General features: G+C 39.0%; 10 protein-coding genes across 10 annotated transcripts; 4 read left to right on the top strand and 6 right to left on the bottom strand. All coding sequences in view use genetic code 12, as the record gives it.

Moving 5' to 3' along the window:
* Positions 1–7: 7 nt before the first annotated feature.
* On the bottom strand, positions 8–1,939 carry DASC09_051970 (uncharacterized protein; the record flags this gene model as incomplete). Its single annotated transcript, XM_064998796.1, has 1 exon — positions 8–1,939. One exon carries the CDS (start codon positions 1,937–1,939, stop codon positions 8–10), a length of 1,932 nt encoding a protein of 643 aa, XP_064854868.1.
* A 1,755-nt stretch (positions 1,940–3,694) lies between these two features.
* DASC09_051960 (purine-cytosine permease family protein) lies at positions 3,695–5,227 on the top strand (the record flags this gene model as incomplete). Its single annotated transcript, XM_064998795.1, has 1 exon — positions 3,695–5,227. One exon carries the CDS (start codon positions 3,695–3,697, stop codon positions 5,225–5,227), a length of 1,533 nt encoding a protein of 510 aa, XP_064854867.1.
* Positions 5,228–5,881: 654 nt separating this feature from the next.
* DASC09_051950 (uncharacterized protein) lies at positions 5,882–8,179 on the top strand (the record flags this gene model as incomplete). Its single annotated transcript, XM_064998794.1, has 1 exon — positions 5,882–8,179. The coding sequence occupies one exon, from the start codon at positions 5,882–5,884 to the stop codon at positions 8,177–8,179; it is 2,298 nt and encodes a 765-aa protein (XP_064854866.1).
* A 709-nt stretch (positions 8,180–8,888) lies between these two features.
* Positions 8,889–10,493, bottom strand: DASC09_051940 (uncharacterized protein; the record flags this gene model as incomplete). The annotated part of the gene is made up of 2 exons (XM_064998793.1): positions 8,889–10,202; positions 10,263–10,493. The coding sequence occupies 2 exons, from the start codon at positions 10,491–10,493 to the stop codon at positions 8,889–8,891; spliced, it is 1,545 nt and encodes a 514-aa protein (XP_064854865.1).
* A 457-nt stretch (positions 10,494–10,950) lies between these two features.
* Positions 10,951–12,252, bottom strand: DASC09_051930 (NAD(P)/FAD-dependent oxidoreductase; the record flags this gene model as incomplete). Its single annotated transcript, XM_064998792.1, has 1 exon — positions 10,951–12,252. One exon carries the CDS (start codon positions 12,250–12,252, stop codon positions 10,951–10,953), a length of 1,302 nt encoding a protein of 433 aa, XP_064854864.1.
* A 310-nt stretch (positions 12,253–12,562) lies between these two features.
* On the top strand, positions 12,563–14,398 carry DASC09_051920 (Zn(II)2Cys6 transcription factor; the record flags this gene model as incomplete). Its single annotated transcript, XM_064998791.1, has 2 exons — positions 12,563–12,641; positions 12,699–14,398. 2 exons carry the CDS (start codon positions 12,563–12,565, stop codon positions 14,396–14,398), a joined length of 1,779 nt encoding a protein of 592 aa, XP_064854863.1.
* A 201-nt stretch (positions 14,399–14,599) lies between these two features.
* DASC09_051910 (uncharacterized protein) lies at positions 14,600–15,559 on the bottom strand (the record flags this gene model as incomplete). The annotated part of the gene is made up of 1 exon (XM_064998790.1): positions 14,600–15,559. The coding sequence occupies one exon, from the start codon at positions 15,557–15,559 to the stop codon at positions 14,600–14,602; it is 960 nt and encodes a 319-aa protein (XP_064854862.1).
* A 368-nt stretch (positions 15,560–15,927) lies between these two features.
* DASC09_051900 (uncharacterized protein) lies at positions 15,928–19,950 on the top strand (the record flags this gene model as incomplete). The annotated part of the gene is made up of 2 exons (XM_064998789.1): positions 15,928–18,313; positions 18,389–19,950. The coding sequence occupies 2 exons, from the start codon at positions 15,928–15,930 to the stop codon at positions 19,948–19,950; spliced, it is 3,948 nt and encodes a 1,315-aa protein (XP_064854861.1).
* A 687-nt stretch (positions 19,951–20,637) lies between these two features.
* Positions 20,638–21,156, bottom strand: DASC09_051890 (MARVEL domain-containing protein; the record flags this gene model as incomplete). The annotated part of the gene is made up of 1 exon (XM_064998788.1): positions 20,638–21,156. One exon carries the CDS (start codon positions 21,154–21,156, stop codon positions 20,638–20,640), a length of 519 nt encoding a protein of 172 aa, XP_064854860.1.
* Positions 21,157–21,682: 526 nt separating this feature from the next.
* DASC09_051880 (translation initiation factor eIF3 core subunit a) lies at positions 21,683–24,493 on the bottom strand (the record flags this gene model as incomplete). The annotated part of the gene is made up of 1 exon (XM_064998787.1): positions 21,683–24,493. One exon carries the CDS (start codon positions 24,491–24,493, stop codon positions 21,683–21,685), a length of 2,811 nt encoding a protein of 936 aa, XP_064854859.1.
* Positions 24,494–24,663: the final 170 nt, after the last annotated feature.

Below are 24,663 nucleotides of genomic sequence, written 5' to 3'. Positions count from 1 at the left end.
AAAATTCCTAATCATTGCCACTTTTTCGGAAACTATTATCCAGCCACCAGTTTTCATTTTGTGCTCCTACTCCCAATCGGGGGTTCCCACAAGGGTTTAGCAAGTCATCATTTTGGCCCAAAGTGAAACCACCAATTTTGTTAGTCAGCTCAACATTCTCTTGAAGTACATGCTGTATTTCAAGGTTGGCTCCCGCAGAAGGCCGAGATCCCAGTATTGTTGGGGTAACTGGCTTTTCTGTATTGAGATTTTGATCAAAGTTATTAATGGTTTGTGTAAAATAATTTTCAGGCTCATCTGAACTGAGCATGAATTGGAAGGGTTGGGGCTTTCCATCGTAATTATCGCCTTCATAACTCTTTGAGCTGGTGATTCTTGATAATTCATTGTACAAGTCATTGACATCGTTATCTGAAACCAATTCATTGTAACCTGGGTTCAAAGGATCTATGGCAAAGTCCATTGCTGGGGCGGCAGATAGTAGGTCTTGATTGCTAATACTATTGTTACTGAGAACCTTTGTTAGGCCCAAACCATGATCATGACGATCATAAACCAGTCCATAGTCGTTATTTGGGTTGGAAAGATTCGAGAGTACACGCTCTAAGTTTGCATCATCCATTGTAGTTGGGTCGTTTAATAGCTGGACAAGATCATCTTCTCTAGAATTGATACGCAAATTTGGAATGAGATTTTGATGGAAATCATTATCTTCGGCAGAGGGGCTAGCCAAGTCTTCGACGGAATGTGAAGCAGATTGAGGCCTACTTAAAGACTTGTTCACTTCTTCCAAAATTGCCCGGTTATCCATTAAATCGTGATCATCGATTCCTAGCCATTGTCCTTGATTAGGAGGACCAACCACTATATTGGGCAACGATGGGTTATTGGCAGCGATATTCAAATTTTGACCGGATAAAGAGAAGCTGGGGTTCATCGCATAATCAGTCATTGGTTGCACAACTTTAGCATCAACGTTTTGGTCGAAGAAAGGATTGGTAAAATCATTTAATTCTTCTAAAAACCCATTGAAGGATTGATCTTTCAATTTCACATTCTCGGGAACGTCATCTTCCTCTCCATGATAGGAAGAAATAGAAGGGGAGCGTTGTCGTTTTGGTGATGCCGGATAGTTGCTGTCTGATAAATAGGCTTGTTGTAACTTATCATAATTTAGTAGATCTCTATCATCATCATTTAGAGAGATCGACACTCTTTTTCTAGAGCGATCGTCTAGAGGCCTTTCATGATGTTTTAGCTCGACCCCCGACGAGGGGACTGGAGACGGCGATCGGGAATTAACACTGACGTTTGAGTTATTTCGTGATCTTCTTACCGAAATGTTGCTTGGCAAGTCGGTAAGCAAATTATTGGATTTACTGAGTTGATTATTATTGATTTCAAGAATGTTTGACACAACTGCTTCCCTTTTAGCCACAATTTCCTTTGAATAAAACACCCTGGAGCTATAGCATGTAAAAACATCAGAGATCAAATGGGTGATTGGTTTGACGTACAATAGTTTCTGAGGAGGAACAAACCCATTGAATTCATATAAGGAGAACCTTAACCTGTAATCACCTTTTACCATGATGCTTAGGTTGCTGAAATTGAACAACAAGTACTTTTGGTTGTTGAATTTGACGAAATCCCCGGAAACGTTGGTAGTGCCAACTAGAAGACCAGGGTCTTTGACAGGTGATCCTTTGACATCAAGAAGTTCTGCTTTCAAAAAGAAGTTGGCCAACGAGTGTACTGTGATGTCTGTATGTGATACTAAGTCAATTACCTGTAGCTGAAGCACAGGGGACGGAATAACAGGTCTTTTTTCTTTACCAGAAGTTCGTACCAAGCAAGGTTGGGTAACTATTTGTAAATTGTAATCTACCCTGTGCAGAAAGACATTACCGTTGAATGGGGAGTATTTGTTGTTGACCATAGATTGTGTGAATATTTATTGTTCTTCCCCCCTTCTTTAACCAAGATAAAAAAAAAAGGGCAACTTTTGCTTGGATTCTTGGTATTTTTAAGGTTGTTTGACCGATGATGTGAGTATATTGATACAGGCCCTCCACCCCTTTATTGAGAAGAAGAAGAAAAAAAAAAAAAACATCCGGCCGAGGGCTGCGGAGGCGTGACTGTGCCTTCTAGGAGTCCCCGGTACCACACGTGACAAAGGTTATGAGTAGTGATGGGCAGGGTGACAGTCTTTCACCGCCGTCATCCTCCAACCACTTGGACCGGGGGATGTGAAGGACAGGAGTTATGATGACGGTTGGCAACACTCGGGATGCAACACAGTTTTGTAGGCTTACCAATAGTGAGACAAATAGATAACAGTTTGATTAGCGAGGGCTGTTGCTTTTTTCCTTTTCTTTTTTTTTTTTTTTTTTTTCGACGCGGCACCCATCGGACTTCTACTTTGGGAAAGTGCAAAAGAAAGCTTTGCACCCAACGTCACTTTTTTTTTTTTTTTTTTTTTTAACATGTTAACATGTCTGCCTGTCTATTGTTGTTTACTATTCTTTTATGAGGCATCATAACATATGCATGAAGAGGCACGTCTTTGAATCACCAGAGGGGTGGTAAGAGAAGGAAAAAGAAATAAAGCAAAGCATCCCGTAGAAAACGATATTAGAGGACCCCCCCCTCAGATCACTCATTTCGATGAAACAGGATCTCCGTCGGCCAGCAGCTAACATGTCCCCCACAGGCTTTTAGTGGCCTTTAGGGTGCATAGTACATGCAAACAATTATAACTTATAGATAAGAGACCCTGTTGAACATGAAAAGACCTTCAAAGATTGTTGAAAAAAAAATTCAGTAAGCACTTCCCAATACCAGGCTTAGCTACTGTAAATAAGGAGTTTGGCTTTTTTAAATATACAAGTCTATATAACCTAGCATATCAAAAATTGCCGGGGAAAAAAATTGAATGATGTGCTTCCTAGACAAAACAATTAATCAAGCATATCATTTAGCGGACTTGTACTTATCTTTCACACTTTTCTTTTTGTATTTTGATAAAAATCCTTCAGTCGGTCTTTAGTGCACATCATAAATGGATGGTTATACACATCACTGATAAGTGATATTTTATAATGGATAAGGGGTGAACCTTGGACTACATTTCATCAGAGATGGCACAAATATCCTGTATTTCAATACCCACACAGATCTTCCAGTTGCTGTGAACACCATTCAAGGATTCAGTTGTGCGCGGTTGGTATAAATAGAACAACTGGTCAATCTTTACTACAATAAACAACATATCATATCAACCCTTGATCGCCAGAGCTAAGGACAGCCATGCCATCGGCAAAACAGTAGCATCTAGAGTATAACTGACCTCATTCATATACATATCTCCATTTACCACAACTAATAGCATGTTTTTTTTCCTCTTCCTTCAGTATATTCCCAAAGTATAATCCACGGTCACTTCCAAAATACAAAAAAAAGAGTTTTCTTTTTTTCAGTTTTCCATCGGAAACAAAAACTCTAATTAGCGACTTGCTGCACGGCTAAAAAAAAAAAAAAAAAAAAACTTTGCAGTGGTTGATAAGATGTGCTTAGGGAAACAAGAAATTTATTGTATTAATACAATGAAAAATCCATAAGTGGTCTTTTTTTATTTTCTTCATTCTTTTTTTTTCTGTCTTCAAAAACTTTTGGAATTTGAAGCCCACCAACCATGGCAACAGAAAAGAAATCCGGAGATATTGAATCTCAAATTGTCGACATTGACACCTACCAAGCCAAGGACAATATTGCATCTAACGAAAATGCTGGTTGGTACTCCAAATATATGAAGTATCTCTCTCACGTCGAAACCAGAGGTATAGAAAGAGTCCCAGAAGATGAAAGAACTGATACTAGTTGGTTATCGCCTTTCACCATTTTCTTTGCCCCAAATATGTCGATCGCCGCAATTTCTACCGGTGCTTTGGGAACCGCAGGTTTGGGTCTCGATTTCTGGACTTGTTTGATTTGTATCGTTGTCTTTTCTATTATTGGTGCTTTGCCAGTCGGTTTATATGCTGTGTTTGGCACTAGATTTGGGATCAGACAACAAATCTTGTCTCGTTTCTTAGTTGGTAACTATGCTGCAAGAATTTTTGCTTTGCTCAATGTCATTAGTTGTATCGGTTGGAATGCCATCAACACAATTGCCGCTGTCGAAATGTTTGTTTCTGTTGGTCCTTTACCTCCAGCTGTTGGTTGTGTGATTATTATTATTTGTACTTTGGTCATGGCGTTCTTTGGTTACAAGATCATTCATATTTATGAACGTTACTCTTCTATCCCAAACGTCATTATCTGTTTCATCATCATTGCTCGTTTGAAGATTGAAGGCGACTTCACTCCAGGTAAGATGTCATGGGAAACCAATAAAGCTGGTAATATTTTTACTTTCATCTCTATAGTCTTTGGTTTTGTGGCCGGATGGACTCCTAGTGCTGCCGACTATACCGTGTACGCCCCTGCAAACTCCTCCCCTGCAAGAGTTTTCTGGTCTATGGTTGCCGGCCTTACTTTGCCATCCCTTTTCACTTTGATTTTAGGAGCTGCCATGGGGGCTACATGTTTCACCAACCCTCTGTTGGCTTCAGCATACACAGACAATGGTATCGGTGGTTTGACTAACGGAATCTTGGTCACCAACTCTCTTGGAAGATTCGGGGATTTCTGTTGTGTTATCCTCGGTCTTTCAACTATTGCCAACAACTTGCCAGGTTCTTACTCTTTGTCTTTATCTATGCAAGCCATTTGGTCACAATTTGCCAGGGTTCCTAGAATTGTTTGGTGTGTTGTCGGTAATCTCGTGTCATTAGCTATTTCCATCCCAGCTTATTACGATTTTGGTGAAGCTTTATCAAACTTTTTATCGATTATTGGGTACAATGTGTCCATTTACTTGGGTATTTCACTTTGTGAGCATTTACTTGTTAGAAAGAATAAATTTTCCAACTACGACTTGACCTTTGATGAAGTGAAACACAACTTCGTTGACATTCCTATTGGTTATGCTGGTTTTATCACTATGTTGATCGGTTGGTTCTTTGCCGTCGTTGGTATGGATCAAACCTGGTTTTCTGGGTTAGCTGCTAGACACATTAAAGGTGGTTCCGGTGATATTGGTTGGGAACTTTGTATCGCTTCTACTTTCATTGTTTATGCTGCTTTGAGACCTTTGGAATTGAAGTATATTGAAAAGAAATGGTAAACCCATTTTGGTCCGCTATAACTCTTGCAAAATAATCTGCATTCCAATTTTTTTTTTTTTTTTCATCTTCTTCTTATCTTAATTTCGTTTTTCTAATAATACTTTGACTTCATGTACTTAATATGTGCCTTTAACTTTCAATCTGTACATTTTATTATGGTCCTCTATACCAATTATAACTTGTTGTAGTTGGTTGGTGTTTACTTCTTGATTCTTAGTCTGGACTGCTTTTGGGTTTTACTTATTTGGGTGCATTTTGTGGGTTATGTATATTTTTTTCTCTTTATTCGTAAATATTCCACTTGCACAATAGGATATGATAATTCATATTTTGTTTTTGTTTCAACCCTGTCATTTATCGCAGAATAACTAATTGCAGGTATTTCAATAATTATACAATGAATCTCCATACATGGACTGTAAGATCATAAATCCACATAATCCAATAAATACAGAACCATATATCCTTATCTTACCTCATTTCTTACCCTTGCAATATTGGGCTCGCACTAAAAAAAAAAAAAAACCATTTTGGACACCGATGCAATATCAAAAAAAAAAAAAAAAAAAAAAGGAATCCGGATTCTCAGAGACCCTTAATTTATATTGGGATAAATCAAAAATTAATAGCAAAATAAATTATCTGAAGATATAATGAGCGATGCTCGGTATTTCTCAAAATGCAAGGCAAATATTATAAAAAAAGAGCTCACAATCCATCAGGACAACTCCAAAAAATCGCTTAAGGTCCAGAAAGAATGTATGAAGCTTATCATCGCCAACATCACTATGGGCAACAACGAAATGATGATCTTGCAACCATACGTTATCAATTTAATGTCTCTGGATGATATAGAAATTAAGAAAATGTGTTGCCATTTCATTTCCTCCTATTATTACTATTGTCCAGAAAAATATTACGAATCCAAACTGATTTTCCAAACAGACCTCCGGCATAATTCCTCGGTGGTCAGGGCGTTGATGATCAAGACAATAGCATACATACCTTTCCAGAAGTTCCAAGAAGAAGTGACTATCCCTTTCCTTAAACGACTTCTTAGAGATCCCGATAGCTACGTGCGGAGGGCAACTTGCTTGGCCATAGGGAAAGCATATGAGCTTAACCCATCACTTGTGGAATCAAGTGGGTTGATTGAAAAATTGAACAACTTATTATCAGACCCCAGCGCTGCGGTGATCTCATCAACCCTAGCTATGCTCGATTATATAGTAGATACCACCGCGGCGATGAAGCTACTTATTGATGAATCCAATGTCACGAATTTGTTGAGAATTCTCCCCCATTCGAACGAATTTTATCAAGCTTATATCTTGAACTCGTTGACTTCCTATATTCCAAAGACAAGCCAGGAATCTCTTGATTTGATTCAGAAAGTTCTCCCTTACCTACAGCACGGTAATACCTCGGTGGTCATGAACACTCTAAAGTTGATTATCTACTTGGCCAATTACGTTAAAGGCCCACAAGATTTACTTCCCTCATTATCCAAGCGTATTGGAAATTCTTTGACCTCGTTACTCTCCAAATCTGACGAAATCCGGTTCCTAGTACTACGAAATGTTATTTTACTATTGCTTGCCACCCCTCACTTGTTGAAGCTTGATGTCACCATGTTTTTCTGTCAATATAATGATCCGCCGTATATAAATGATACAAAATTGGAGATCATTTACTTACTCGCCAACCAAAGTAACTTTTCAATAGTCCTTCAAGAGTTGAAACGGTGTGCTCAGGATTCAGACTCGTTGATGGCCAAGAAATCTATCAGAGCCATTGGGAATTTATCTGTCAAATTGGAATCTGCGGTAGAACCTGCAACTGAGATATTGATGGGTTTATGTAAAGGCGGAATCCCAGCAATCGTTCAAGAAATCGTGGGAGTGATGAAAAATATCTACAGAAAGTATTCTGCCATGGCTACCGCGGAACATATGCAAGTCTTTGTCGACAATATGGATGCTATCGAGGAATTGGACTCAAAATCTTCGTTTCTTTGGCTAGTGGGAAATTATTCCTCGCTATTTGCTGACCCATTAGATATTCTCAAGGACTTCACTTTTAAATTCCAAGATGAGCCATTAGAGGTACAACTTACCTTGTTAACCTCGGTGGTGAAATATTATCTTAAACATCCAAGTAGTGGAGAAGAAATATTATTAAAACTATTAAATCTCATAACTGAAAAAATACCCGATCCTGATTTGCGAGAAAGAGCTTACTTTTATTGGAAATTATTATCGTCAAAATCTACTTTTTCTCAAGCAGCCGACGAAATCATTTTAGCAGAATCACCGCCGATTGATGCTGATCATGATAAGCTTGACCCTGAATTGCTTGAAGAATTAGAATTAGCAATTGGCTCATTGGCTTCGGTTTATTTGAAACCTATTAAACTGGTATTTCGTCTTGCGAACCCTAGAAAGCTCCCTCAATCGCCGGCGTTGCAACGTGAATACAATAACTTGAATTCGGATTCGAAGGCGAGCACCGATTCAAGCTCTCCTAAGATTCTTAGAATCAACATTAAGTCGAATGTTGGGATCATCAAATCACCCAAGCCAAACAATTACTGTGATGACTCGGTAAATACTGGGATCAACGAACTATTGTATTCGGGAGACAAAAATGAATCAGCAGAAGTTGACTATAACCAAACTGCAGTTTTCCAAAGGCAGTCATTCCTTAAATCTCCGAAAAACTCAAATAGAAATTCAGTTCTTATGAGTCCTAATAGAAGCTCAATGATTTTTGGCAGTTCAGCCTCTGGTAACACCACTGGGGAAAGTTTTCCTGATTATGATGCCAATAATATGCCGCCTGGAGGGGATAATCAATCGCTGAGCCATAAATTTGGACAGATGTTGAAGAAAAAGGTTAGAAACTCGATTTTGGTATCACCAAGAGTTGTAAATCGTAATTTTACCGCTTAGAAATATCAGGTACCATGTATTATTCGATGATGCCGTACCCAACTTTGATTTGAAAAATGTTGCCTAAAACTAGACCTTTTTCTTGTCATGTGGTAGTTCAAAAATCGAACCCTTTGTAAATTATTATGGAGACTACACAGAAATTATAGCTGGGGATAGTAACACTTTTTTTTTGAACATGCATTGCTGACCACACTTTTTCTTTCAGGTCACAAATAAATGGTCACAAATAATCAGCCATAACTTAAAATTAATCTATAAATTAATAAAAAAATATCTACTAGTATTATTTGAGGCTTTGGGTAATGTAAGGTAGAAACCCCATGAAAGTGAACAGGATAACTATTGAGCTAAATCAAAGGTTTCAAATAGCTATGAGTGATACTACTTTTGTTTGTGCGTATGTGAAGGATAAGTATTCATAATTCTAAACCTTTCTAAGAACAATAAAAATAAGGAAATTTCTGCCATAAATAATAATTACAAAAAAGCACCCGAGAAAAATAGAAAAAAGAGAAAATAAAGATAAAAAAATATAGATAGAAATATTAGATAGATAAAACTCACCAAATGAGTAAGCAAAATATAGAAAACTGGACCTCAGAGACAATTAACACAAGAAAAACAAACGATCAGGAAAATTAATAAAAATACGAAAAAAAAAACAAAAAAACATAAACAATCTGAAAGGCTAAATAAACAATGTTCTCTAAGTGATATAAAAGAAATGCTTCTGTTGGAAATCAGTTATATCCAAGATTTGGTCCTGTTCAAGCCCTTCAACATGAACTATTTCTTTTTCATTTGTCTCTTCGGCTTCAGCTGTCAAAACAGCCTTCTTCTTCTTGTTCATCCAAGCAGTGACAATCCAATATACAAGAGCCAAAAACATACAAATACAATAACCTGACAACATGGCCGCGAAAACTTTCTTCGAGCTGGTGGTGTCAATTTGAGAACCAGTAATCGCGCCTGCAGCATAACCTAAATAGTTGAACCCGTAAGTGACAGCCTTCTTAGTATTACCAGCAGTATTGGCTTGAACAAGTGAAGTCATGACGACGTATGAAGCAAAATAGAAGTACATAAAATATAAGCCAACCAACTGAGCAGCAGTGTTAGAGTGAGGCGAGCAGTAACAAACGATCCCACCAATAATTGGAACTATCAAAGAGAGCATTGCAGATGCCGAACGACGATTAGTCCACCGAGCCCCCAACCAAGTGAAGAAAACCGTGGCAATGGTGGCAATGACCCCGGTGGGAATACCCATTAGTGAAGATTTCACTGAGGAGAAGCCCAAGTTTTTGATAATGATGGAAGAATACGTTGAAAGGGCCCCATTTGGCAAGTTAATGCCTAAGTTAAACATCATAACAATGTATGTTCTTGGATCCATAAAAGCTTCGGCAACTTGGTCCCATTTCCAAGTGTTGCTGGCAACACCGGTGGAGTTTGATGCCACCCTTCTAACCATAAACACTTTTTCTCTAGTGGTTAAAAACTTGGCATTTATTGGCGAGTCTGGTAAGAAGAAAATCATAGCACAAGACCACACAAACGAAATACTACCCACTAGCAAATAAATGTACTTCCATGTAGGAATTGCGTTGCCGAAAACTGATGCCAAAGACGACAACCCACCATTGATCACCGACGACATGAATGCAAATACCAAGGCGGTTCTGTGGGGAGATTCTTTCTTCAAATAGAAAACAGAGATGATTAAACTACACAGAGGAACAATCAGACACTCGACAAAACCCATAAGGAATCTCAAGGCTGCCAAACCCGCAAAGTTATGGCAGGCACATTGTAACAACGTGAAGCACGACCATAAAGCGGAAGCACAGGCAATCACCCTTCCTGGCCGGTACTTTTGCACCAAGTACGACATTGGCCACATGCCAACCAACGAGCCAAAGAAGAGAATCGAGCTGGTCCAGGCATACTGATGGGAAGTGAGATGGTTGCTCTGCTTAATCCCAAAGATTGCTGCGGTACCAAGGGAAACTTTGTCAACCTATTATTTAGTTAGTTGAGAATTTCCGAAAAAAAAGATCAGCAGAAAAGCGGAACTTACCGCGCCCATGGTCGCAGTCCAGAAAAGACACGGAAGCAAGATGAAATCGGTCTTCTTGACGGCCCATCGTTCTTCGGCCTCCGTCAATGGTTGGTATTTGCCCTCATTTTCGAGCAAGAATGCCACAGCATCGTCAACCTTCGATATGTTGGCCACCTGCTTCTGCTCGTCTTCTGGTGACACGGAGTATGTTTGAATTTCCAAATTTTCTTTGGAGGGTGGGGACAGCATGATAAATACCGGTGATTAAAATTTGCATAATTCTCTGGATTGTACGTTCACAACAGAAGTACGGGGGATGACATGGTATTTATGTAAGAGTCCCTGATAGATAAGTGGCCAAAGTATGGTAGAGATAACCAACTGTTGACGTGGTTGGCCTTATCGTGACAGAAGGTTGTTCCATTGTATCTGCGTGAAGATCTGCGGTGGTGGTATCTTTTCCCGATTACTCACTACGACATAGATAGATAGCGGCTTGCTGTCGGGAAATTATCCCCAACATGGGGGGTGTATTTATCATTTCGAAAAAGTTTACCCGAGTTCGATATCTCGAGGAGGATTATTATTCATTTAGTAATTTGGAGTTACGAATCACGATTTGTTATACCTTGGTAAATATATATATATTAAAATGCTTTATATATCATGTGGGCCAGTTGATTGAGCCAGTGAGTGTGCATATACGTCACAATTTGTTCACCTTACCATTTGTCCATTCTGTAATATCTTTAAGATCTTTAACCACATTAGTTCCTCCATATCTCCCTTGGGTAGCACGAACATCTCGCGGAACTGCCGACTCGGGTCTCCAACGCCATGCCTCTCTTTTTTCACTTGATAAAGCTTGTGATCCTTCCAATACAATAGTGGAGATATATTCGCCAGAGATTGGCATGTATTTAAACCCTTTTCCAGAGTCCCCAGTTCCTAAAATCAAATTTTTGTAGGCTGGATGCTCACCAAATAAGAAATGACGATCCGAAGTGTCGGTGCACCAACAGATCTTGGCCCGCACGAAATTTCTGTTGGCCAATTGTGGGAAGACTTGATTCAAGAAACTTCTCATTTGAAGTTCAGCTTCCTTTGGGATCATGTCTTTGTAAACTGGCACTGAAATAGCTCCTTCAGAATGTTTCACGTCCTCAACCATGTTGATGTAACCGGGAAATTCGTTGCAGAACTTCAATTCATTATTTTGATCTGGCTCAAAGAAAAAACCTTCGGATATATTTAATACCACGGGAGAGTTATTAAGTACCCTGGACTCTTCATCTGTGAGTTTTATGTGACCAACTGTCCAGCATTTGGCAACTAATTGGCCTTTGAAATCCAAAATCCTGATAGAATTAGCTCCAGCACAAAGAACTACTTTATCTGCATAAATTGATTTGCCAGAGAAGGTTCTTACCCCAACACAAGTTCCAGTATCATCCATTAGCAACTCCTCGACTGAATCCATGATGATTTTCGCTCCAAGTTTCACACATTCGGCACCAACAAGCCGCAATGCTAACGCAGCAAAGGCCCATCCACAACGATGTTTCTGATGGTATCCTTTCCAATTTTGAAACCTTTGGGCATTCGGCTCCTTTTCCACGCGAATCAAGTGTCCGAAATCTTCTGGAGAATTCAAATCAGTGATTTCTTCGCCTGACTTCTTCAATATTTCTTTACGACGTTGTATTTCGGCAACAGCATCTTTGCTTGTGGCCCCATAGATGATCCCGGTTTCATGAAACGCCGGTTTATATAGAGGGTCCGTGGTCCATTTTTCAAAAGACTCAGTAGCTAGCTCAGAATAGAACTTGTCCTCCACAGTAGTCTGGATTATTTTGTTAACATCATTTCCAGCACTAAGAGGCGAAGGAACAGGATAGGGATCGAGAATCGTGACATTCCTGTGACCTTTTCTAAGTAATTCCACACCCGTTGAAAGACCAAAAGTACCGGCACCCACTATCAATACATGCTGCTCCGAGGAAAGCATATTGACTGTAGTAATTTTAATATTGTATGATTTCCTTTCTTTCAATGAAGTAAACTTGCCTCCTCCCAAAACATTCGCCAGTGTTGTATCGTTAGCATGAAATGAAGATCGATGGTGACTTCTCTGAGTTCGCCATTCCTCGCAATTCTTTCCCCGTTAAGTCCCTTATCGGAACAAAAAAAAAACCCCCAAAAAAAGAAATATTCTTATCGTCTGTAATTGTCCACCGAGAAAAAAAAAAAGAAAATATAAACTATTGAAATTTCCCCAGATTTTCTTAGGAAGGTCGTTTCAACCGTCATTATTGATAATGGGGAAGATCAAGGCGTATGTTCCTCGGAGTCGCACTGGGTGCCTTACCTGCAAAAAGAGAAGGGTGAAATGTGATGGTATGTTGTTGTCAATTTTTTGTTGCATTTGATGTACCCAGTTACTAATAAACACAGAAACTCATCCGAAATGTCTAAAATGCTCAAAACTAAAATTGCCCTGCCTGTACCAAAGGATTTTATTCTGGGAGGATGAAGCCCATGCCAGAGGGGTGACGTTTGGCAGATCGGCCTCAGCACGACGTCAAAGACAACAAAAGAGTACTCTGGCTTTGGGATCTTTCCAAGTACTGAAAGAGGAGGTAAAAATCATAGATAGAATCTCGACCAAAAGATCCCATTATATCTTCATCAATACCACCTATAAAGATTTCAATAAACAGCACACAATTTCTAAGGCCTCCAAACCAAGCACCGTCTCGGGGAATTGTGGAAGCAGTTGTCCAAATATTTGGAATTCAGATGAAATTGATCAATTCAACCTTAACAACATCTCTAATGATGATATTTTTCTACAGACACTTGCCCCTCAGGAACCACTGATTTCAGTTTCTCCATTAAGCCCCCTAAACGATTTCCCATTGGACAATCCAATGACAACTCTTGAACGACAGTTGCTCAATTACTTCATTGAATCCATTTGCCCATATTGTGTCTGTTATCCGAAATCATCCCTCAAGTTTTCAAATGTCTTTTCGACAGAATCAAATCCATACCTTAATTTAGTCGCACCACTTGCCTTCAAATCTCCTTTGGTCTTAAAAGTCATCACTGCCGCCTCGGCAAAACAATTGGTGCTTCTTGGTCAAACTTCCTATAATAAAATCGCAAAGAAATATAGCTATGAGGTATTAGTGGATTTGCCAAACATCATCAAAGAGAGACAGAAAATGAGTGCGAAAAACTGGGATGATATTCTCACCACGGTGATAATGCTATGCTTCATTGAAATCTCCGTTAACTGTAATAGCTCTTGGCTAGTTCATTTGAATGGTGCCAAACAGTTTCTCAAAGAATCATGTATCAGAAACAATGTTACTCCTATTGGGAAGTTTTTCATCCGGTATTTCATTTCTCATGAAGTAATGGGAGAAACGGCTTGGGTTGATGATAATCTACAAAAATTAAGGCCTATCAGTGATGATCCATATATAGAGACTCTTAAGCAGGATATGGATAACAATATTGACTTGGTTTTGGGTGCTTCGCCGTATCTCATTGCACTCATTCATAAAACTTCGGAACTTGGCAAATGTTTTGAACATTTGGAACATGAATCACGAAGAAACCGCTTGGAATTTGAACGAGAAATCTTGAGTCAGGCAGATAAATTGGAAAATGAATTAATTCATTTGCGTCAAGATCTACCTTCAATGGCAGAGTATTGCGACCCAGATGCTGGGAAACATATTCAAACAATTGCAGAAATCAAACGGCTCGCGGCTTTGATATACTTGTTTGCCAGAATCCACCTTGAATACAATTATTATCATGGGAAAAACCAGCTTACAGATATGAAACTTTCTCTTTGCCAGAATTATGCCGATAAAATAATTTCACTCCATAAGACTTTACCAGAAACGTATGTCAGTCTATTGTGGCCTATCTTTATTTTGGGGATCGCCAGAGTAACAGAAAGCAACCGCTGGTGGGTATTGCAAACCTTGACGGAGATGGAAGGGCACCGTGGATTGAAAAGTGTTAAGAATGCCAAAGAAATCATCATCAGTGTGTGGAAAGAAATTGATTTGGAAGAATGCCCAATAAGGTGGAAAGGAATGATTAGGGGTAAAGCCAATACCATTAGCTTGGCTTAGTTTATGTTTCCTAGAGAGATCTTTTATTTATTTTTGATTATTTACTTGGAGCAATTTTTCGTTCCATTTTTACGATAATATGCTATTGTTTTCTTACATTTTTATGATAATACGACACAATGATTTTTCTTTTTTTCATTATGGGTTGATTGACCTATTATATTCAAGGGTATGATCCCTTGGCCATCATGTAGCAAACTATTAAAGAAAAGTTGGGATCTTATTCCATGCCCAAGGATCGTTGAACCTGAGACCAATATCAATTTTACTAATATCTTCAAAGTCATTTTTGGTGAGATCGAAGTCATTGACATTCAAATTTTCTAGGAGTCTTTGTTTTTTATTACTTTTTGGAATGACGCAAATACCTCTTTGGGTAATCCACCTTAACAACACTTTGGCTGGGGCAACCTGGTGATTTTTGGCGATTCTCAAAATTGTGGGATGTTTGAATAAAGTGCCAACGGACTTCGCTTTCGGATGTTCTAATTCCAAAAATGATTCCCCTCCGAAACTGGAGTAAGAAGTTATGGCAATATCCACACGTTTGAGATACTCAATAAGACGAGGTTGCTGCAAATAGCAATGATGTTCAATCTGGACAACTTGAGGTTTGATCAGGCAACCTCGTAATAAATCCTCAATCAAAGCACCACTGAAATTGGAGACCCCGATGGATTTAACAACTCCTCTATCCACAAGTTTTTCAAAGGCAGACCAAGTGACGTGGATTGGCACATTCTCAAATATAAACTCATCCTCACCAGCCCCACAGTAGAATGTGGGAGGATACTTTTCCTCAAAAGGTACAAATCTTTGAGCAATTGGGAAATGAATGTAGAATAAATCGATGTAATCCAATTGAAGATCTTGAAGCACCTTGGCGATGGCTTTCTCGACGTTTTTCGGGGAATGATAATTATTCCAAAGTTTGGAAACGATAAACAATGCCTCACGCTTCACCAAACCATCTTTAAGGGCTCTGTTAATTCCTTGCCCCACTTCTTTTTCATTTCCATAATCCATAGCACCATCAAACAATCGATAGCCCACTTTGATGGCCTCGTAGATCTGGTCAGCACAAATGGATTTGTCAATTTTCCAACATCCCAAGCCAATTTGGGGCATCTGGTAGCCATTATTCAAAGTTACGGTGGTCATAATTCCAAGATCTTCCGTTGAAAATATTAATGAAACTAATTACAAAAAAAAAAACTCTCGAAAAAGAGTTGAAATTACCCATTAAATCAAAGTAATGAAATTGTTGTAATCGTCGCTCGCCCCTATCTGGCATAGTCGTGCATTGCAATGCATTATGTATTTTTTCTGGGGTGTCTCGTCTTCAACAGCATTCTTTGTGCCAAAAAGATTTCCAACATTTGGTTTCTTCTAGCTCGTCTCTACCTTCACCATGATTACTATGTCTGCAGTGCCGCGATCCATATATTAGAAGTCCCCTATCCAAAAAAAAAGTAGGATTCCTGAGATGCCAGGGTATATCATTTTCCCTTTTATTATCAACAGTTATTATGACCGTTCCTCAAAAAATTACGATTGCTATTGATCGTGGCGGAACCTTCAGCGATGTGGCGTATAGTGTCGGTGACAAGGAAGAAGTCTTCAAATTACTTTCGGTTGATCCCTTGAACTACAAAGATGCCAACATCGAAGGGATTCGCCGAGTTCTTGAGAAAGTTCATGGGGTCAAGATCCCACGAGATACTCCCCTCGATACCTCATCCATATCGTGTATTAGACTTGGAACCACGGTTGCTACAAACGCTTTGCTTGAAAGAAAAGGTGCCCCATGTGCCTTGATAACCACCAAGGGCTTCAAAGATCTTTTGCATATTGGTGATCAATCTAGACCCGAGTTGTTTGCTTTAAATATTGTCAAACCCGGGGTGCTCTTCCAAGAAGTGGTGGAAGTTGATGAAAGAGTCACCATGCCAGCATTCCTCGCTGACCCTACTGGTTATGATGCTCAAGACCTAGTAGATGGCGATAGATACGTATATGGGGAAACTAAAGAAGTATTTGAAATTTTACAACCACTTGACACCGTTCAGCTTGAAAAAGATTTGATCAAGTTAAAAGACAAGAATATTGACTCGTTAGCTATTGTGTTTATCCATGGTTTTAATTTCCAAAGACATGAAAAACAAGCTGGGGAAATTGCTAAAAAACTTGGGTTCAAGAATATTTCGTTGTCCCATGAAGTCTTACCAGTGTTGAAGGCAGTTACCCGTGGACAATCCACGGTAGTTGACGCTTACCTCACTCCGATTTTGAGAGAATATGTTGACAATTTCCTCAGTGGTCTTGCACCTGATTTTGAAAAACATACAAGAATCGAATTCATGCAGTCCGATGGAGGTCTTTGTTCGTGGAGGAAGTTCACTGGGTTGAAATCACTTTTATCCGGTCCTGCTGGTGGGGTTGTTGGCGAAGCTTTAACTTGTTATGATGATAAGGTGAAAATTCCAATAATTGGCTGTGATGTTGGTGGTACCTCTCTGGATTGTCTGAGATTTGCTGGAGAATACGAATTTAGTTTTGAATCCATCACCGCTGGTATCAAAATTGCTGCACCACAACTTGATATCAATACGGTTGCTGCCGGGGGTGGATCAATCTTGAGCTACCAAAATGGAGTTTTCAAAGTTGGGCCTGAATCAGCAGGTGCTCATCCTGGTCCAGCATGTTATCGTAAAGGTGGACCGTTAACTGTTACTGATGCAAATGTGTTTGTTGGCCGGATTTTACCGGAATATTTCCCAAAGATTTTTGGACCAACAGAGGACCAACCTTTAGATTACGGTATCACAAAAGAGAAATTCGAAGCTTTGGCAAGGATAATCAATCTAGACACCCCTGATCACCCAAAAACTGCTGAAGAAATTGCTCTTGGGTTTTTGACGGTTGCTAATTATCAAATGGCAAGACCAATACGTGATTTGACTGAATCAAAAGGTCACGATGTCCGCAAGCATGCTTTAGCAGCCTTTGGTGGTGCTGGTGGTCAACTTGCCACTTCTATTGCCAAAATTTTGAAAATTAAAAAAGTCATTATTCATCGCTACTCTTCTATTTTATCATCTTACGGAATTTCTGTCGCCGATTTGGTGGATGAACAACAAGAACCGGTATCATTGGTTTATTCTCTAAAAAGTCGTGATACTCTATTGGAGGAATGTCAACGGTTGATTAAAAAATCACAGAAAAATTTGCTTGATCAGGGAGCCAAGCAAGAAACTCTTAAACTGTTGGTGTATTTTAATATGGGCTATAAAGGTTCAGATACCAGGATTATGATTTCTAAACCTGAAGATCTAGATTTCCTTGGAGTTTTTTATGGGGCCCATGAACGTGAATTTGCTTTTAATGATGATCAAAAGGACGTACTTGTGACAGACATTCGTGTACGTACCATTGGTAATGCTTCTGAAGCAGTTCGTCCAACTTCTCCATATGAAGCGTACGAAGCCTGCACAAAAAATATCATTGATCCTTCTATTTCTGACAAGAGAGTTCCAGTATACTTTGATCAAGGATATCTCGAAACTGCTGTTTTTTTCCTCAAAAAATTGCCGGTTGGTTCAATAGTGAAGGGTCCAGCGATTATATTAGATGATACCCAAACTTTAGTGATCACTCCGGACTCTCTGGCCACAGTTTTGCCAAGCCATGTATTTATTGATGTTGAAGTTGAGGCCAAAAGCTCTGTTAGTGTGAATTATGTGGATCCGGTTCAACTATCAATTTTCGCTAATCGTTTCATGTCGATTGCTGATGATATGTCCAGAACCTTGCAAAAAATTTCAGTTTCTGCCAATATTAAGGAAAGAATGGATTATTCTTGCGCTTTATTTGACAATAAAGGGAACCTATGTGCTAATGCACCAAACGTACCTGGTATGTTTTTTTATTAACTTATTCATGCAATTTTTTTTTTTTTTTTGAATTACGTTACTAACGAAATTTTCATAGTTCATTTGGGTTCTATGTCGGCCGCTATCAAATATCAATTAGATCTTTGGGGTGAAAATTTGAAAGAAGGGGATATCTTGTGTACTAATTCTCCATCGGTTGGTGGTACCCATTTACCAGACATCACTATTGTTTCCCCAGTTTTTCACCAAGGGAAAATACAATTTGTGGTTGCAGCTAGAGCCCATCATTCTGAAATTGGTGGTTCTGCTCCAGGATCTTCTTCCTCTTATGCGAGGGAGATCTTTGAAGAAGGAGTGAATATTGAAAGTTGGAAAGTTGTCGATAATGGCAAATTTGATTATGAAGGGTTACATAACCATTTTGTCGAAATTCCAAAAACTCACGGTGTGAGTGGCACTCGAAATATCGAGGACAATATTTCTGATTTGAAAGCACAAATCGCCTCCAATCAAAGAGGTATCAACTTATTAAAAGAGCTATTTGCAGAATATGGCAGTGATACCGTGTTGTTTTATATGCGAAATGTTAAACGAACTGCAGAGTTAGCTGTCAGAGATTTCCTTAAACAGTATTCTGCCGACAATATCCATCGCTTGCCTCTATGTGCCGAGGATTTCATGGATGATGGTACCAAAGTCCAAGTGAAGATCGATATTTCTCAAGATGATGGTTCAGCAGTTATCGATTTCACTGGTACTTCTCCTGAATCCTATAGCAACTTGAATGCACCACGTTCCATCACTTACTCTGCCGTAATATATGTGCTTAGATGCCTTGTGGACATGGATATCCCATTGAATCAAGGATGTTTGGACCCCGTTGATATCATTATCCCCGAAAACAGTTTGATTAACCCTTCAGCTTACGCCGCAGTGTGTGCTGGTAACGGTATGACGTCACAAAGAATCACTGATTGTTTATTCAAGGCGTTTGGAATTACTTCGGCCACTGGGGGATGTATGAATGGGTTGAATTTCGGTACCGGTGGCGAGAACGCAAAGGGAGAAATGGTCAAAGGGTTTGGGTATACCGAAACCATTGGCCAAGGGAATTGCGCCGGGATCATTGAGAAAGATGGCGAACGTTATGGGTTCGATGGGTTCTCTGGTACTCAAACTAATATGACCAACACCAAGATCACCGATCCGGAAGTATTGGAATTACGGTACCCGTGTTTATTACTCCAGTATTGTATCAGAACTGATAGTGGCGGTAAGGGTAAATTTAACGGCGGTAATGGCTTAATCAGAGAAGTCCAGTTCAATAGTCCTGTACACTTGTCACTTGTTACTCAGAGACGAGTTTTCTCACCATGGGGCGTGCATGGTGGTGAGGAAGGTAAAAAAGGTGAGAATTTCTTGGGGAGAAATAGAGGAAACGGCAAAATCCAGTGGATTCAATTACCGTCATTAGCAGAGATCGAGATGAGAACCGGCGATATTTTGAAAGTTGCCACTCCTGGTGGCGGTGGGTTTGGTAAGGTCACCGATACTGATGAATTCTGGAGGTTGACTAAACCAAGCCAGCGACAACTGTTCGTCCCCATCTCATCTGGTACATTGGGTAATTTGCAAGATGCTGCTAATGCTTCCCAATGAATCTGTTCTCCTTTTTTTTTTTTTTTCCCAAGCAATTTTTTTGATATTATAAGCCTTCTCTCTATAAAACATTCTATTTTGTAAAGCTATAATTTGATTCAAGACAACCTACACACCTTCATCAACATTAAAAGAATTATTGTTATTTCATATATTTAACTTCTCAGGTTATTACAAAATAATCACCAAAAAGAATAAAAAAATATTAAATTATTAGTAGGAGAATAAATTTTAAATAAAAATTAGGCTATTTTCAATCCCACGACAAAAAGCCACAAAAAAAAAAGGAATTATAAACATAGAAAACCAAAATAATAAGTTCATAGTCAGCCCAGCATATCCAATCTAGACGGAATTTAGAGGACCAACAAGAAGGAATAACTATATAGTTAGTTAATCCCAGAGAAAATAGAAAACAGAAAATAGAAGAAGAAAATAAGCAAAGAAGAAGCAAAATGGTAAAAACACTATCACCAATTACTTTTCTTGTGGTATCCATTTATGTTAATTATTAGCTTTTTTTTTTTGTTGTTGTTATTGATTTTCAACAGTTCGTGAAAAACCTCCCTAGTCTAGTGAAAGCTTAAAAAAACAAAGGAATTTTTCTCTTGCAATTGGAAAGTGGAAGTACAATGAACTTGAGTCATTTATAATACACACACGCGCCCTTGAAACACTGCAACCTCTTCAAACTTGAGAGACACTTGGAAGACCGCCTTTTGTGGAACCTCTTCCGGTAACCCCGAAGCCAAAGGCACCGCCGTTAACAAGAGTAAAAGTAGACATCACCAAGTTGACAAGGAAAATGAAGAAACTGAAATACAAAAAGGCAACTGAGGCTTGGGACTTTCTACATCTATCTTCGGACCCTTCAATAATGGCATTGCTGTTCAAGTAAGATTGGTTGGTACATGAATGACATCTGATACCAACAGCCAAAGCAGTGGCGGCAGAAAAAGTGAAGACAAAGTTCAAAAAGTCAGCAATAAACAACAAGATTGGCCAGGCAAACACCGAAACAAAGGCGGCAAGCACTGCATAAAACGAGGAGAACACAATACCAAAGACTGAAGCGAAAAGCGCCATGTTGACTCTGGCGTGGGAGCTTTGTTGACCTTCAATCAAAGACCCGGTCAACCCAAGGACAATTATAAGGAAGGCGGTATTGAACCCTCTAAGGATGATGTCTGCAATTGGTAAAGCCATTTTGTGTGCAGAGTAGTGAATAAGAAATTTTGGAAGATGGTAACAGTTATAAGTAAATTAACAAAATTGACAAAAGAAAGCTTTAATTAATCAATTATTTATTTTGGCAGAAATCCCAGTCACTTTATAATCGTAGCAACACTTGCTGAGATGATGGAAAAAAAAAAAAAAAAATGAAAAGCAAACAAACAAAAAACAAACATTGATTGAGCAACCCCATCCGTATTCGGCAATTGCGGGAGGGTGACAGTATTAACTCCGAGGATTCCGGCACGTGCAAAAACCTTATTTTTGGCAGCGGTGACTAAGCTGTGAGGTAATAACTTCCCACGGAATTGGGCCACGCGAGTTGCTGTCCTGCACTGTGCAGCCCCAGTGGTGTGACGGGTACAACCTCTGTACAAAAACAGAAAATAACTAAAAAGGACATCATTTGGTAAATAATAACAATATTCATATATTTAGAGGAATGAAGGAAAAAAAAAGAAAGAAATAACAATCATAAAACAGAAGTAGTAGAAATATATTACAATCTACCTTGACGCTTCAATCTCATTCTTTCAGCATAAGTAAGAGGTTTATCGGTAGCAGGCTCTTCTGGTTTAGGAGAACTGCTGGCACTACCACTAAAGGATCTGGCACCACCAGCTGAGCCACTTCTGGATTCTGGTCTGAAAGAACCACCACTGGCACTTCTGTTGACCCTGTATTTTTCCCCAGAGCTGAAAGATTTGTTCTTTTCAGCAAGCATTTTTTCAATTTCCGCTTCACGGTCACGTTGTTTAGCCAACAAGTCAGCATCCTTTTGTCTTTGTGCGGCCATTTCACTCTTGAGTTTTTCTGCGGCTTCCAACTTCTTCTTTTCCTCTTGCTCTAGCTTAGCTTGGATCTTAGCATCTTCTTCAGCCTTGCGTTGTCTTTCGGCTTCTTCGGCGCGTTCTCTAATCATTTGCTGCAATTTAGCTTCCTTCAATTGTTGAATTCTTTCTTGCTTTTCCTTTTCCAACTTAGCAGATGCTTCAGCCTTCAACTTCTTAATTTGTTCGGCGTGAGTAGCATCGATCTTGTTTCTGTAAGATTCATAAGATGGAACAATTCTCTTCAATCTATCACGTAACTTGATTGATTCTTCGTGTTCCTTGTTGGCCTTTTCAATCAATCTGGCCTTCATCTTACCAAATTCTTCAAGATCCTTCTCCTTTTGAACCTTACGATCTTCTTCCAAAAATTTCAATTCGTACTTTCTCAAAGCTCTTTCCAAGTGATCATTACGCTTGAACAACGCCTTGAGACGTTCTTGAGTGTCCCTTTGATCCTCAGTCAATTTCTCGATTTGCAATTTCTTCAAGTCATCAATTTCCATGTTCTTCAATTCCGTCATGTCAATGTCAAGAATACCTGCCTTGTTGATTTCTTCAGCCACCTTGATCTTTTCCTTCATTCTAATTTCTTCTCTTTCCTTAGCTTGGTCTTCTTCCAATCTTCTTTGAGCTTCTTGTTCTTGTCTTTCTTTTTCGGCCTTCTTTTCATTGGCAATCTTTTCTTCTCTCAACTTCTTGGCTTCTTCTGCTCTCTTGGCTTCTTCTGCTGCTTCTTCAGCCTTTCTCTTTTCCAATAATTCTCTTCTCTTTTCCATTTCTTCTATTTCTTTAGCAATTTCCTTATTAGCGGTTTCAATAGCCTTAGATCTTTGGGCTTCTTGTTTTTCAATCAATGAACTATCAGTGTTGTACAATGATCTCAACAAAGTGTTAGACAATTGGGACAATTGCTGCTTGATAGAATCATTACCGCTGGTGAATGGGTTATTGTTGAAATAAATGATATTGGCATCATGATCAATGCTAAAGTTACCAATTAATTGGTTCTTGCCACAAGTGATCAAAAGATTTTCCACAGCAACGCTGGAAAGTGCGAATTTGGTGTCTTTGAAAGTGGCCAACTCGATCAAGTAATCGTATTTGATGTTGCTGTAACTTTTGGAAACTTGTTTGAAAATCTTAACCAAGATAGTGTTCAACAAGTCATTAAAGAAAACTTTGAATCTGCCGGTTTCGTAGATACGGGACAAGATTGGCACCAATTCTGATTGGATGAACAATGGGTTAAAGTCATCATTTTCCAAGTAGTTGAAAACCGATTTCAAATCATCATCGACAAACTTCATGAAGTTAGGGTTGTTGATGGCACTAATCATAGAGTTTCTGGTTGGAGGTTTGGCCAAGTTCAAAAGACTGGACAATCTGTTGAATTTGTTCTTTTCTTCATCGTTGTTTTCATTGTAACCTTCACTGAAAGATTCAGAGATGGATAAAGTAGACAAAACAATAATCGAAGCGTAATTTTTCAAGTTTTCCAAAGTGGCATTTTGAGATTGAGAATACAAGTTGAAGAATTTCAACCAAGCAACAGATCTGTACAAAGTATTGACAGAAACATTGAAAATTTTGGCCAAGTTTTCATAGTAGTTCAACATCATGCTTGGCTTGGCTTGTCTCTTGGACAATACCAACAAAGTGTGGATATCTTCGACAATCTTGAAACTTTCTTGGTACAATTCCAACTGCACGGCGATGTTCAATCCGTTGAAACGCAATTGCAAGAATCTTTCCAAAGTGGCAGGGTTGTTCAAGTCAATTTGGTTCAAAGCATTGATGGAGTTGTGACTTTGGTTGTTGGCGTAGAAATTAATGGATTGCAAATGAATTCTGATCAATTCACTAAACTTCTTGAATTCAAGCTTTCTTTGGAAGCTTTCACAAAACTTGAAACTGTGGTTAACAATGGTACAGTAAATGACTTCCAATTGCTTGATGTTTCTGATGATGTCCAAAGAAGACTTGTAGACGTCGTACATAAATTTCAAATAAGGAGTCAATAATTCTCTGTCAGATCTGTCGTTGTGGTTATCGTCGGAAACGATGGATAACAACAAAGCTTCAGGGGATTTGTCATCTTCATCATCCAAGTTACCAATAGTTTCTTCAGATTTGGCATCGGCAGCCTTAGCCTTAGCTTTTTCTAAGCTCGCTTCCGCCAATTGTACATATCTCTTGACCACTGATCCAACGGTTTCCAACCCATTGGTGATGGTTTGGGCATTTTTCTTGTAACTGAACAACCCTTCTTTGGCAAGCTTTGAATCTTTCTTGACCACACATAATTGAACAAACAATAAACCAATAGATTCGGCAGCAGGAGCAGACACGTACTTGAATTTTCTAGAACTGATAAATTCTTTCAAGATATCCAAGGCTTCATCACTGTTGTTGATCTTCACCAAGTGCTCACAAGTCTTGATAATGTTTTCAGGCCTAATGGCCGGTGGAGGAGCCATATTTTTAATTGATGATAATGATAACTGACACCTTAGTAGAGATCATCATCAAACGTGCTGAAAGAATTTTCTGATTGATGAAAATTTTTTAGAGGTGCAAGGAAGAAAAAAAAGAATGGGGTTACCCGACTGAAAAGCGGTGATAGTGACAGTGAAGATTTATGAAGGGG

This window comes from Saccharomycopsis crataegensis, assembly GCF_037102585.1.
Source record: "Saccharomycopsis crataegensis DNA, jcf7180000000085, whole genome shotgun sequence".
Classification (NCBI taxonomy): Eukaryota; Fungi; Ascomycota; class Saccharomycetes; order Ascoideales; family Saccharomycopsidaceae; genus Saccharomycopsis; species Saccharomycopsis crataegensis.
The sequence above is the reverse complement of the archived record's forward strand: the minus strand, read 5'-3'. Positions and strand labels throughout refer to the sequence as shown.